The sequence below is a fragment of the Cyprinus carpio genome, chromosome B18, assembly GCF_018340385.1.
Source record: "Cyprinus carpio isolate SPL01 chromosome B18, ASM1834038v1, whole genome shotgun sequence".
NCBI classification, from domain to species: domain Eukaryota; kingdom Metazoa; phylum Chordata; class Actinopteri; order Cypriniformes; family Cyprinidae; genus Cyprinus; species Cyprinus carpio.
Window position 1 is genome coordinate 13590454 of NC_056614.1, and position 13523 is coordinate 13603976.

A 13523-nucleotide genomic window follows, 5' to 3' on the forward strand; every position below is an offset into this window, starting at 1 on the left:
GGATATAAAACCATTAAAATGTTTCTCCATCATTCGTGAATTTTTAGCAGTAATGCTTCTGAAGCTAGAAGAATCTGACATGCCTTTATGTTTCTACCGAAATCCAGCCGTGGTTTCCATTACATGAGAAACTGCCCCTGCTGAAAGGTTCTTCATGCTTTCTGGCAAACAGAAGAACTTCTTTGAAACACCCATGACTTTGTCCACCTAAAACAATTTGACATAAAATAATAATAATTGCCAGCCACCTACAAACTACTAGTAAACGTCTCGTAACAAACAAGTAAAAAATGAAAAAAGCTTGTCCTGATTTATGCCCGTGTTTTTCAGATAAACAAACCCAACCTCAGTAAAGGCCTTTCTTAGTTCGTCACCTAACTTCTCCAAGTTAAGGACTGATACATTGGTCTTTTCCTGTTCGTACGCACTGAAATCTATGACAGGTATCTCCATATTGTTATTTTTGCTCGAGACAGCAAAACGACAAAGAATAAGTTTAAACTTCTTTCAGGAATTCTGAAGAAAATACGCCAAGGATCTTTGTTTCTCTTATCAATGCAGCACAGTTCCTTACTGAACAGTTATTGAGCAATGCAGAGTCATAAAGTTCCACCAATGAATAACCAAACCACTGGAGCACAAAGATCACTGGATTTTGGCCTATTCATCACTCTCAACAAGAGTTTACATGTCCCTATATAACAATCCTAATATACTACTTTGTAGTATGCACTGCAAGTTATATAATTTTCACTGGGTAAAAGATTCAAGTATGCTTTCTGAAATCAATACAAAAACGTGTTTGCATTTTTGAAACATTAGTTGCATATGCATGGCAATCTTACATTTGTTTGCAAACTGTGTGTAAAGGAAACAAAATATTATGTACAGTGTTTACACATCTCTACACATCAAATTAGCTTTCACAGAAAAACATGAAGTCTACACCATGGGAATATTAATACTGAAATGTGGTTAAAAGAAAAACAATAACAATGTACAGCTTTAATTTGTTTTTTCACTGAAAATACTTGCCAAAAAATGTTAAAACAATTTGGTCTTGTCTCTAAAATTCTTACTGAAAATTATATTTTCAATTGAAATTATGTCTTGAATAAATCTACTGTCCAGAGAAATGAGGCGACACAAATACATTTAAAAAATGTCATTTTAAAGTCCATTTCTTTTATGGGTTCTTTCCAAATTTGCTCTTTTTGTCCTTATTTTTCTTCATCTTCTTGCTTTGCCATTGTTCTTTCTGATTCATGCCTTCCAGTTTTCTTTTCTTGTCACTAAGGGGGAAAAAAAGATCAAAGTTCATAGCAGTTTGTGATTCCAGACAAAAATCCAGACAAAACCCTCCCCTATACAAGCTGCTTATAACTCTGCTTACCTTTTTATGCTAACAATAGCTGTATGTCCTGCTTTCTTCAACACTTGGTCCCATTCCTCATCATCTCCTCGAATCATGTACCTTTATAAAATAATTCAGAATGGAAAGAGGGGGTCAAAGACATAACATTTTACATCTACCTAAAGTGGTCATCATCTCTAAAGCTCAGAGACAGGGTGGAAACGGTAATGCAAGACTAAAACATTATAGTTATAAAATCTCAGGAGTAAAAAAAGACCTTGTTAAATAAATGCAGTTTGGACTGTTACTCGGGGAATACTCACTCTGAAAGATTCATGTCTTTAATCTTCTCCATGTCCTTTTTTTGTTTCTCTTGGAACTCTTTGGCTGCATCATTCTAGGGGGCAAAATACAGTTGAAATGAATGGGGCTATCAAATTTGTGTAAATCAAGTCTTTGCTCATAATAGGCAGGAGGGGCAATATTATTAGTCTAAAACTGGAAAGTGGCTGAGTTTAACAGGGCAGAGGACTGTGAATTTACAAGATTCAAACAGCTTCCTGAACCAGGCTTCGGACGTCATCAATGACGTCATTGCTCTAAACGCAATACAAGCCTCGATACGCGCTTCAGCTACTGAATTTCTCGACACATGCTCCGAAGCCTCGGCACAGAAAATAACATCACTAATTATTAGAAATAAAAAGGCTTCTTTCTTGTTTACCGTCAGCATTCAGCGAATACGCATTTATATCATTTAAACAAATCTTTGAATGTCTAATAAACATCTAATTTCAAAAACCTTGCAAACTTAGTCGGATCCAGTTGTGAGATCTTGTGAAGTGTGCATTTGTATCCTGCATGATCGCGTGTTCTCTGCGTGACTGTGTTAATTGAATGCTGACAGGAGGAGAGTTAAGCTTCACTGGAGATGCGTGATCGATAAACGTTAAACTCGTGATTTTAAATTATGATGCGCTTAATGCATTTGCCTACTGTCATATTCATGTCATTTTCACTGTGTGCTGTATGTAAAATGAATGTTACCTTGGCTTGATTAATGCACACAAACTTTCCAGATTACCAAGGGCCCTGTTGGTTACCTTTTTAATTATATTTTTATTAAATATTTATTTTTTTGTTTATATTTTTGTTTATTTTTTGTTTGTTTATTTAACACAATTATTTTTTTAATCAATTTGCAAATGATTTCAAATTTCTTAAATATTAATTAAAATAAAATTATATCGGCTTTATATCGGCCACCCTGCTTTCCAAGATATCGTCATCGGCTATCAAAAAACTAATATCGGTTGACCACTACTCACGAGTTTGTTTACAGGAGCAAAGGAAGCAAAGTTTCCTTACTTTAGCAAAGTAAAACCAATCTTTTCTTGGCTTATATCAAAATCCTCCGACATTTTTCTTTACAAATCCTCAGTTTGAACTTCTAATTCATGACCGGCATCTTGTTTTGTTCTCTCTCTGCGTTCGTCACTAATCGTGCAACGCCAACATCATCCGCTGGAACGACTTTCCGTGTACCACAGTTAGATGAAGTGATAGAAAAGTGTTTATTACATTTGAAATACGGATATATTTCTTACAACAATGCATGGATTCGCTACAGGAGGCCTTTATTCACCCCCTGGAGCTGCGTGAGGCATGTTTTATTATGGATGCGCACGCTTTATTTCACATGTTTTGGACTGTTGAACAGAAACACCCACCCACTGCAATGATAGAGCTTAGAAGTGCCAGGACAGTTTTTAATATAACTCTGACTGAATTTGTCTGAAAGAAGAAAGTCATATACACCTAGGATGGCTTGAGGGTGAGTGAATAACAGGCTCGATCATTTTGACCCATTCAATGTATTTTTGGCTATTGTTCCAAATATACCTGTGCTACTTAAGGCTGGTTTTGTGATCCAGGGTGACATATTTCAAAAAATAATAATCTAGTCTCATACCAGATCTTCATTTAATGTCTGCACAGTTGGTTCCATGCTTATATCTTTGGTGGTCACCATCTCTGCTTCAACCGCTTTCTCCTGAAGAATGTTGAAGAACTGCAGAAGAGATAAAAATGAACTACACACTGAAACAACAATACAGACTAGAAGAGGTAGAGGAGTAGATCTAATCCTTGTGTGTTGCTTTAATCAGTGTGTGTATAAGAGACGAGGACAGAGTGCTTGGACTCACCTGCACCACTTTACGGATGACACGGTTGAACAGGCCCATAAGCTGAGAACCAGGCAGCTCAATCTCCTTCTCCAGCTCATCTACACTCTTGTGTTGAAGCCCAATTCCTAACAGTAGAGCCTGAAAAAAGAATTGATTGTTTTATACACATGCCTGAACACACACCAGAGACGGAAATTTCGGTCAGCTTAAACCAAATAACTTATACTTCTGATACTTAAAAGCATACTAAGCAGACTTACACACTGGGCAACAGAAAGTGTGATGTCTCCCAGTTGTTTGAGGAAATACATGTGTGCAATAACAGGGATCATGTCCATGATGAGGTGGTAGTCCACCATGTTTCTTGAATACATTTCCAGACGCTTCAGGTCATATGGAGTGAATGTGGCCGCTAACTCTGCACTGGTGAGAGCTGAAGATACACAGACACATGAAAAGTCATATTTAAACCAACAGAACACACATACAACATTTACTTTTTTTGAGGTGCAAATGTGGGCCTGTACCTGCTGGGCTGTCATCCTTAGCGTTCTTGTTCTGCAGTATATTGAGGGCCAGGGTTGGGCTAAATTTGCTGAACTGGAAGGATAGCAGGGAGAGGAACCTCCGCCGGAAATCTGTCCAACACAAGAAAAGCATTTTATCTATTATTACATGGCTTTCTGGAATACTTGATTCTGATTGGTCAGTTGCTGTATTCATACTATATTATGAGAGACTGGGAATACTCACCCTTCCAAAAAGCTGAGAGCCACTGGTTCTGCTCTGTTGACTCCTCAGCATTGAGCTCCTTCAGCATAATGCAGGAGTGCTCTCCCGTCAGGTCATTCTACAGGTAACAAGATAAGAATACATTGTACTTGTTACATAGTTACAAAATATGACAACAACAACAAAAAAACACTGCATCCTTACCGGAGTCTGTCTTAAATAAACAGGCACAAAACCAGCCTTTTTCCAGAATCTGGATGGGAAAGAAAGCAAGAGATATTTAGGAGTTACTAACATGTTTTGTGATAGTGCTGCAGTATAAATTAGGGTGACCAAACGTGCAGTTTTCTCAGGGCACGTCCTGGCCAGGATTTCTATATTGCCTAAACCATACAAGTTTTGGCTTTGGTTTCCTGTTTTCATACTTAATGAAGGTAATGATCGTTTGACCAATAACATGCAGACATTGTACGCAATCAACCAATCGTGGTGCGTGAGAAGGTGGGATCTACAGAGAACGGTCAAAGTGATGCAAATACGTGTACATATCAGTGTTCGACTTGAAGCAGCACTGAGCATACCGATCGGTGTATGACATCAAAGTACCGTGAGAGCGATTCAAAAGCACAAGAAGCCGTCTGCTCGCTAGAGATCTCACAGTACTCTGTCATACAACAATTGGTCTGCGCAGTGCAAACAAAGCCAAAACGTGGATATTTTAGGCAGTATAGAAATCCTGGCATGTTTGGTTACCCTAGTATAAATATCACTGTAAAACCTGCTTGCTTGAAGCAACTCACTTGAGTAGTTGAGGAGTGAGACCATAAGACACCCCGAGGTAGTCCAGCCTCTCGGCTCTCCTCTCATTCAGCTTCAACAGCAGCGGTGGCAGGTCTTTCCTGGGAGACAACACTTCCTCCAGGAGACTGACAGCCTGCACATGAATGAAAAGTCTACTCTCAGAATACATACTTTAATGATTCTTATTTAATACTACTTTTGGTCCAGACAATATGCTACTTTATCAGGTGGCATTTATAACCACTAAAATGCATGAAGGATGATCTAAAATCTTGAATTTTGCTACGTCTACAGCCGTAAAGGTTCTGTTGTGTCAAACTGTGCTTTGTTTTTATCTCTCTCTAAAGTATTTAAACTACAGACCAGTAGTTGTTGGTGGCTAGATGGTGTGCAGCGGCTGAGGGCTTGTCCTCTCCTCCAGATGTCCTCTCCTTATTATTGTGAAGCCTTTGGTGATTTGGAGTATTTGTTGAGACGGAGTCTTTTGTCTCTTCAATTAAATCTACGATTGAGACTTTTCTAAGAGAGAAGTGAGTGTTAATTTGAGTTGCCATTGTAAATACTGAACTAGCTTTATTTTATGCGTTTTGTTTTGGGTTTAGTAGGAAGGTGGGTGCAATTTTGTTTAACATTATCTATTTTCTCCTGGTTATGTTAGTTTAGGGAGTTGCAGGATTTCATTTTTCTTTTCTTTGTAGCTCAGGTAGTTGGTTATAAGAGAGTTAGTTTCATTATGCTTGTTATTCTGGCCTTGTCCCCTTGTGAAGTTAATACACTTTTGTTATTTCTTTATTCAGAATTATGTAAATAAACACTTCTCTTTTTGTTGCATTTGACTGTGGTTGTTTGGGTTATTGTAGCCATTCTGGGCCTAGAAACGGCATTTTCTCTGCCGTCGCACAGTCTCTCACCACCAACCATTTTATTTCTGTTGCGGTCTTCCCTAGACTAGCTTAGACCGTAACAAATTTTCAAAACTTATTGTACACAATGCTGCCACAGAGGCTAATTTTGTTACAAAAAGGTAAAACTAAGGGTAGCATATCAATTTAGATCAATTTAGTATATAATTATCACATCAAACAGTCAGTAAAGTTGTTTTTCAAAGAAATTAATACTTTTCTTTGGCAAGGATGAGTGAAATTGATCAAAGGTGACAGTAAATTCAAACCTATGCTGTAATGGCTTCAGTAATTAATTCCTGTGATCAGTTTTGCCATCACCGAAATAAATTACATTTTAAAATATATTTAAATTACAATAAAAACAGTAATTGTGAAATACTACTGTATTATTTTGATCAACTAAATGCAGCCTTCATGCACATAAGAGAAATGTTCCAAAATTGCTTCAAAATGTTTAATGTAAGAAGTAAAATATAGTAAAAGTCCAGTTAAAAATAATCAAGCAATATTTCCTTCACCAATTTTTAATACATGAACACAAAAAGAATGATTTAATATTTTTCACTTAAATCGACCAATATAACAATGCAATACAGTTTTATTTACCTACATAATTTATACACTATCCACAGAAATACTAAAACTTTTTAATATATGAAAAATAACACACAGAATTCCATTAACATTACCTCACTGCTCACAGATGTGATTGTGCTTGTCGTTGTTTGTTCTTGCTCATCCAGAAGAGGAAACTGACCTTCATAATAATGCTGGAGCAGTTGTAACGAACGGCTGCCGTAACCCATCTAAACAGTGGCACAATAAATCACAGATGGGCAGTGACATAACTGGTCAAACAAGGCAATAATGCAGCAACTTGTATATGTAAACTTTTCACTGGTTGTATATAAACGGAGAAGGAAAAGTAATTTACCCCCTGATAATCAGGATTCACTGCAATACGGACGATCCGGCCCCCAGAGAGGCTTCCAAACTCAGGGTCTTGAAACTAAATGTAAAACACAAGAGCATCAGAATAATTTCAGATTCACTCTTTGTAAGTATGGCATAAATAATCGACATACAATACTGCTTGAAAGTAAGTTTTGAGCACCTGCGTTGCTTAATATTTTTGTGGTAACCGTCACACAATTTTTCAGGATTCTATGATGAATAGAAAGTTCAAAATAACAGCATTTATTGGAAATTAAAAATTTTGTAATATTATAATTATCTTTACTGTCAGTTTTGATCAATTTAATAAATATTTTGAAGAAAAGTATTAATAAAAAAAAATAAAAATAAAAATACTGAACCCAGTTTAACCAGTAGTGCAGTTTGAATTTAAATTAGGATTTGTTACCTGTTCGGAAACGGTCCACGGGATGAGGTCACCTGAAGCTTTCTTTCCTCTGGACAAGCTGTTGAGGACGGATTGGCGGGAGATCTCTCCTTCCAGACACACCTGTAACAGAAAACACAGGCTTCACTGCACAGTTCTTTCATTACAACAACTTCAATTTAGATTCAAGAGTAACTTTGGGCACACCTGGACAACTGCTAAGACCTCTGGGAGTGAACTCTGTGTGGGTGGAACAGGGGGCAGCAGGCAAAAGAGATGGTGGGCAGGAGCATCCGAGAGCATCTGAAGGTCATTGGGTGAATTCTGAGGAGGAAGAGGACATTGAGTCAACATCAGTCTGATGATAGAGTTTGTGACATAACATAATGCTCTGATACAGTGGTTCTCATGATGATAGGGTTTGTTATGTAGGATAATGCTCTGATACAGTGGTTCTCAACCAGACGTCCAGGTCCCACAAGAGGGCCTCGGCAAACTTTCAAGGGGGACATAATTAACTTCAAAAAAATGTATCTGGAAGTTTTAGTAAAATTTTACAAAAAAAATGGGAAATAGCATTTACTGGGGTAGGTTTTAAATATTCTGTTAGACAAAGAAAGTATTTTAGTCAAAACGGTTGAGAACCACCACTGCTCTAATGCTATAATAGATATTTATTTACCTTGTAATGCGATGCAACGTAAAGTGCCATAAGACGCTGGAGGAAAGCCTCGGAAGCTTTATGATAACAAAACAATGTGTCTCGATTCACATAATAACTGCAATAAGGGATTAAAGAAATCTTATGTCTAGAAGGTAGATGAGAGACGGTGTTTTGTGTTATTTTGAGATATTAGGTATGTGCTTATATGCATGGTGGTGGTGATGATAGTAGATAAAATCATGTGCAAGACAAGCTAGAATATGGAAGCCCATTTCTGCCACATGCCTTGGTAAGTCATATTTATGAGAAGTTATAATTCTGTAAGTTAGAATGTAAGCCATCATGACATAAAACATTGAAATTCTGCCAAAAGAAAAACAAAACTGAGATGTCATAATAATTATGTAAAAAAATAAATAAATTTGAGTCATAATTACATGTCAAAATAATGAAAAAACCCTGAATTATGACAGTCATAATTATGAGCCATTTGAAACTTCTAAAAAAAGTATGCTTTTTAGTTTTTAATCTCATAACTCCAATTTTTTTTAATTATAATGACTTGGTATATCATAGTTTTGACTTTTTATCTTATAATTATGACTGTCACAATTTTGAATTGATCTCATAATTACAACTTTTTGTCTCATAATTATGGTTTAACAGAGCATGTTTTTTTTCTTTCTCATGTGGCAGAAACAGTCTTCCATTCTGCTGAATCAGCACAATGTTAGAATGAACATAAAAATCCATTGCTGAATGTAGAGTTGTTGTTTTTTTTTTTTTTTTTTTTTTAGAGGATACAGGTCGCATGTCTGGGGTAAAGGGCAGCCGGAAATGATGCGTGGTACACTCAGGCAGTCCAAACACAGCAGATCATTCAGCCATTTCTCCACAGGGTCCCCCTGGCCATAGCGGATAGACTCATGGAGGGTCACCTCATGAAGGGTTCGTGCTGCAGAGCAGGTAAGATGTGGTTTACACATTATACACATAGCAGCATCAGGAAAAAAGTTCTTATTTTTTCATATTTCTAAATCTCTTGCGGCATGTCAAGAGATGTTATATTTCACCTGCTGCCAGTCTGGCTGTGCTGGTGTTTCTGTTCTCAGCCGAGAGGTTCAGCTGGCTGTCTGCACTCTGCTGCCTTAACTGCTGAATCAGCTTAAGAGACAGAGAGCGACCGGTGCCCTCGTACCTGCATGGTGACACGAGGATTACTGCTTTGTTATTATACAATTGTAAAAAGACCTAAAAGCTCTTCAAATACAGACCCGTTGATCGTAGATGCCATAAACACAAGGTACGGCCCCAGCAGTTTCTTCACTAAAGGCAGTGGGATCGCAGCAGCCTCGTCGATGACTAGCAGCTCTGCCTGGCCTAACTTCACCGCATCAGCAGGGTGAATGTACTGCAGATTGAAACAGATCAGCAAGACATGAGAAAAAGTATGAATGATAATTATAGAGTTATGAATGATGCACTACATGAACATCCACATATTATATATATATATACCAAAGTTGAATAAAACAACTCTAAGCAAATAAAGTATGTGAGATTCCACGATTTAACAAATATTTACAAGAAAAAAAAATGAAAAGAAAATTAAGGAAAATAAATGCAGTATACCTGAATGGTCTGGCGATGTTCCTTGAAGATGTTAACTCGAATCACAGCTTTGTTAAACTCTGGGTTCAATGACTGGATTATTTCGTAGTCCAGATGTTCCTAGAATTTACATAACAATCTGGTTTAAAGTATGTTCCTTAAATACATAAATTATGCATAAAATCTCCTGAAGAAACATTTTTGGTTTAGTATATATATATATATATTATATATATATATATGCATATATATCTCCTGATATATATATATATATATATATCTTTTTTTTTTTTTTTCATGCATAAATCTCCTGACAGATAACATATTTATGTTTTCACTTATTTAACTCAAATTTCAACCAGGGTTATTATAGTTAAATACAAATAAAGCTGTTAAAAACATTTTTGTTTTAGGGTTTCACTTATTTAACTCAAATTTCAACCAGGGTTATTATAGTTAAATACAAATAAAGCTGTTTTTTTTTAAGTTAGTTGCCACGGAAACATTTCTTATTTTCATGTAGTTTAAGTTGAAGTTCTAAAATTAATCAAACTGAAATTAAAATGAATAAATACTAGACATAACTAATAAAGAATTACTAAAACTTGATCTAAAATCCAAAATCAACATCTATCCCAAATAATAATAAAAACTGCAATAGTGTATTATTGACACAGAAATAACACTGGGTTTGACTCGTTGTGTTGAAATAACACTCTTAAGATAAGAAAGTCCAGTTGTGAATACATCATATCCAGCCTTATGTCCAGTGATGATTACCTGATACTGGAGAGCATCAAAACCTTTAAATACGAACTCAAACAGCGTGTGCAGATTGTCTGGGCTGGGTGATGTGACAAAGATATTTGAATAGCTAAGAAGAGAAGTACAAGACAAACACAATAAGTTATTTATTAGCATAAATTGCAGTCAGGATGCAAACATAACAAGGAACATTCTTATTCATAACGCCCTACTACATACCCAAAAGCGACAGCTCCGGCTACAGCCAATCCCAGTGCAGCAGATTTGCCTCGACCGCGGGCAGCAGTAAGAGCTACAGTGCTCCGCAAGGTCTTCTCTGAAATAGCCTCAATGAATTTCAGCACTGCTTTGGTCTAAAGACAAAAACACAGACAAAATAAAATATTAAGCTGGGCCACACGAAACAAATTTACATCAAGATTTCAGAGTTATTTTGATTATACCTGGTCCATAGTTTTACAGCTGTCCACTAGAACACCAACTGGCTGAGTGTCCTGTAAAGACTCCTTAAGGTCCTTCAGCTCTTGTTCCCTTGGAGACAGTCCATCATCCTGTTGGCAAATACAAAGATTATGGAATTCATATAAGCTAATAATCAAAGCAAAACACTGTTCAGTTATAAACAAGGCTCACCTGTGTCTTTGGAGGGACAGGTTTGATGTTGGTAATGTGAGTGGAGATCGGCAGAATGTTAAGCTGGACATCAATCACAACACATGTCTTACAGGAGGAGAGAGACAGGATGAATCTGGGGAAAATAAGACTAGTATCATTTTCATATTCATTTTTTTTTTTGTTACAGGACAGACTAGGGCTGAAGGATCTAAATAAAATCACAATCATGTCACAGTCTGCTCGGAGTTTGCATTTGAGAATGCAACCTGTTGTTAACACAGAAGCTTTAAAGGCTCCCTGTGGTTGTCTATGAAAATAAAAGTTTGGAACTTAAAAGAAATTAAGACTTAAATATTAGTATTGTAATTTTACAGTTGTCATTTAAAATAAAATCATTTTTCTTAAATACTTGATTTTTTTTTTATTTGACTGTGAAACAGCATCAAAATATTAATATTTTTGTTTAATGTTTATTTTTTGATAATCAAAATAAAAAAATCATAAAATGAAATTAATCTTTTGATATATAAATCACAAAATATTTGACCAAACTTTGCAGTCACACACAAAAAAACAGTCACAAAGCAAAAAAATTAATTTTAAAACACAATCATAATTTTAATCAGAAAAATATATAATATACCGCAAATAAAAAACATTCTAAGAAATGGAGATACATATAAATATATAAATAAATAACAGATACATAAATATAAATATGTCGAAAGACTGACCTTTCATTGAACCTCCCAACAACATCCTGGTGAGCCTCTGTCCTGTAGCGAGAATGAACATCCTGGAAGAAAACATGCATTAATAATTGAATATGATAATTCATATTCACACAAATAACCAGATTAATGTTGGGTATACAAACACTTAAGAGGCCATATACCATTGCCATTGTGTACAGCTGCTTCAGTGAGTTCATAGTCCTCAGAAGAATGACCACAATGCCTCCACCTTCCACAGTCTCAACGGTCCGAGCCAAGAGGTTGGGAGTGAGAGCTTCAAAGTCCTGTAACAGAAAGTGAGAAGAACTTAAACCTATAAAGCCTACTGTAGCATATCTGATAAACATATTTACAAAGCCTTTAAATGATCGACATGATCAAAGTTTCACCAAAACTGCTGCAAACTACATTGTACTACATACCTCCCATCAATTTTTACATGTAAAAAGCCTTTTACTACCATTCTAAAAACACTTTTTTTATGAAATCATTGGTATTGCCTGAAGAACACACATGCCATAGGTGTTTCCCAGGATCTTGTGTGTTTCATTGTAGTAGCAGTATCGGATGTTGGTTGCAGCTATGAAGAGCTCAAAAGGATCGTCCTGGTTTAGGTTCAGCGTGCCTGTTTTGATCTTCTTCTGCAGCTGTCGCATCCTCTTCTTTCGATTACTATAAAACAACAGATTCACTTCTATCAGGGTTCCCACAGTTTAACATACAGTACACAATTTGAACCAAGTGAATAAAAATGGAAAGTCTAATTAGATGAAGAAGGGTCTGTCATCAAAGCTGTCTGTGAGTGTGAACAGTTATAACATTGTTAAGGAGCTACTATAAATGTTCACAGTACCTGCTGAAGCTAAGCTCCTTTTTGTAGCACCATAACACTGATGGCCGGGCTCTGACTGTTGCTTTTGACAGCATGTGATGCAAAACGACAACCTGGATGCACAATGCACATATGATTGGCGCCTAGCAAACTAAATTACTGTATTACAATATTGTTAAACACAGTTCTGCTTTACCTGATCTCTGCCACGATCACCAACTATAACGAACATAGATCGATGGTGTTCCGCGACACCGTTCTCTATCTGGACACGAATGCGATTGTCCACCTTCTTCCGAAAAGTTGCCATTGCTTCCCAACTGCACCCTGTCACCACGAACATAAAGTCAGCTTTAGATATGAAATGCATGATGTGAAATGAAGTAAATACTGTAGTGCGCGTTAACTTAACATACTTTAAACACATTTTACACCGAGTTCAGTCAAAAGTAGGTTTATTTTAAACATGTTTATTCATATCCCAAGACATACCTCAAGTGTTCTACCGATAAAGAAAAATACGCTGTTGAAGTCTTAATTACAAGTTTTGGGCAATGACCCTTCGCATTTTTTGTAGTACAATATTGTTCATAATTTATTGTGGTGATAGTCGTCGGAGGGAGGACTGTGGTGTTGTGGACCCCAAAACAGACATATTAGCTATCCATGATAGCGCCTGTTCAGAATGACCAAATAATAACGCGCTTATTTTACTTATTTAATAAAAAAGGATTGCGGTTTACATGATCTAAAAAGATTTTAAGTTTTCAGTTATCAGACATAAACCGCGGGGGGTTTTTTTGTTTGTTTGTTTGTTTTGTGGTAAGTTGCTATATGGTGTTGTCAGATTATTCAAGGCAGTAAACTTGTATCATTGTGGGAGTTGTAGTCTTTCTGTAGAAACGTAATTGCGTCACATTGGACCTCTATGAAACTAATACAAACTTTTAAAACTTAATTTTTATATAGATTTGTGCCG

At 36.4% G+C, this 13523-nt stretch overlaps 1 protein-coding gene across 1 annotated transcript; it reads right to left on the reverse strand.

Annotated features, from left to right (window-relative positions):
* Positions 1-535: 535 nt before the first annotated feature.
* LOC109109542 (RNA cytidine acetyltransferase-like) lies at positions 536-13129 on the reverse strand. Its single transcript, XM_042743915.1, has 29 exons — positions 13037-13129; positions 12741-12871; positions 12566-12657; positions 12213-12384; positions 11874-11996; positions 11713-11774; positions 10997-11111; positions 10807-10914; positions 10583-10716; positions 10379-10472; positions 9620-9718; positions 9262-9398; positions 9061-9185; positions 8792-8942; positions 8006-8102; positions 7531-7647; positions 7345-7446; positions 6916-6990; positions 6671-6787; positions 5076-5209; positions 4480-4528; positions 4297-4393; positions 4071-4181; positions 3804-3976; positions 3562-3681; positions 3327-3425; positions 1678-1751; positions 1394-1474; positions 536-1292 (listed from the first exon to the last, which is right to left on the reverse strand). The coding sequence occupies exons 2-29, from the start codon at positions 12852-12854 to the stop codon at positions 1187-1189; spliced, it is 3078 nt and encodes a 1025-aa protein (XP_042599849.1). The 5' UTR covers positions 12855-12871; positions 13037-13129; the 3' UTR covers positions 536-1186.
* Between the last annotated feature and the right edge of the window lie 394 nt (positions 13130-13523).

Coding starts and splice junctions, on each gene's coding strand:
- LOC109109542 (XM_042743915.1), bottom strand. CDS start 12,854: ATGGCAACTTTTCGGAAGAAGGTGGACAATCGCATTCGTGTCCAGATA. Junction 10,473..10,582: donor GCCGGAGCTGTCGCTTTTGG/GTATGTAGTAGG, acceptor TTCTCTTCTTAG/CTATTCAAATATCTTTGTCA. Junction 9,186..9,261: donor ATGGCATCTACGATCAACGG/GTCTGTATTTGA, acceptor GTCACCATGCAG/GTACGAGGGCACCGGTCGCT.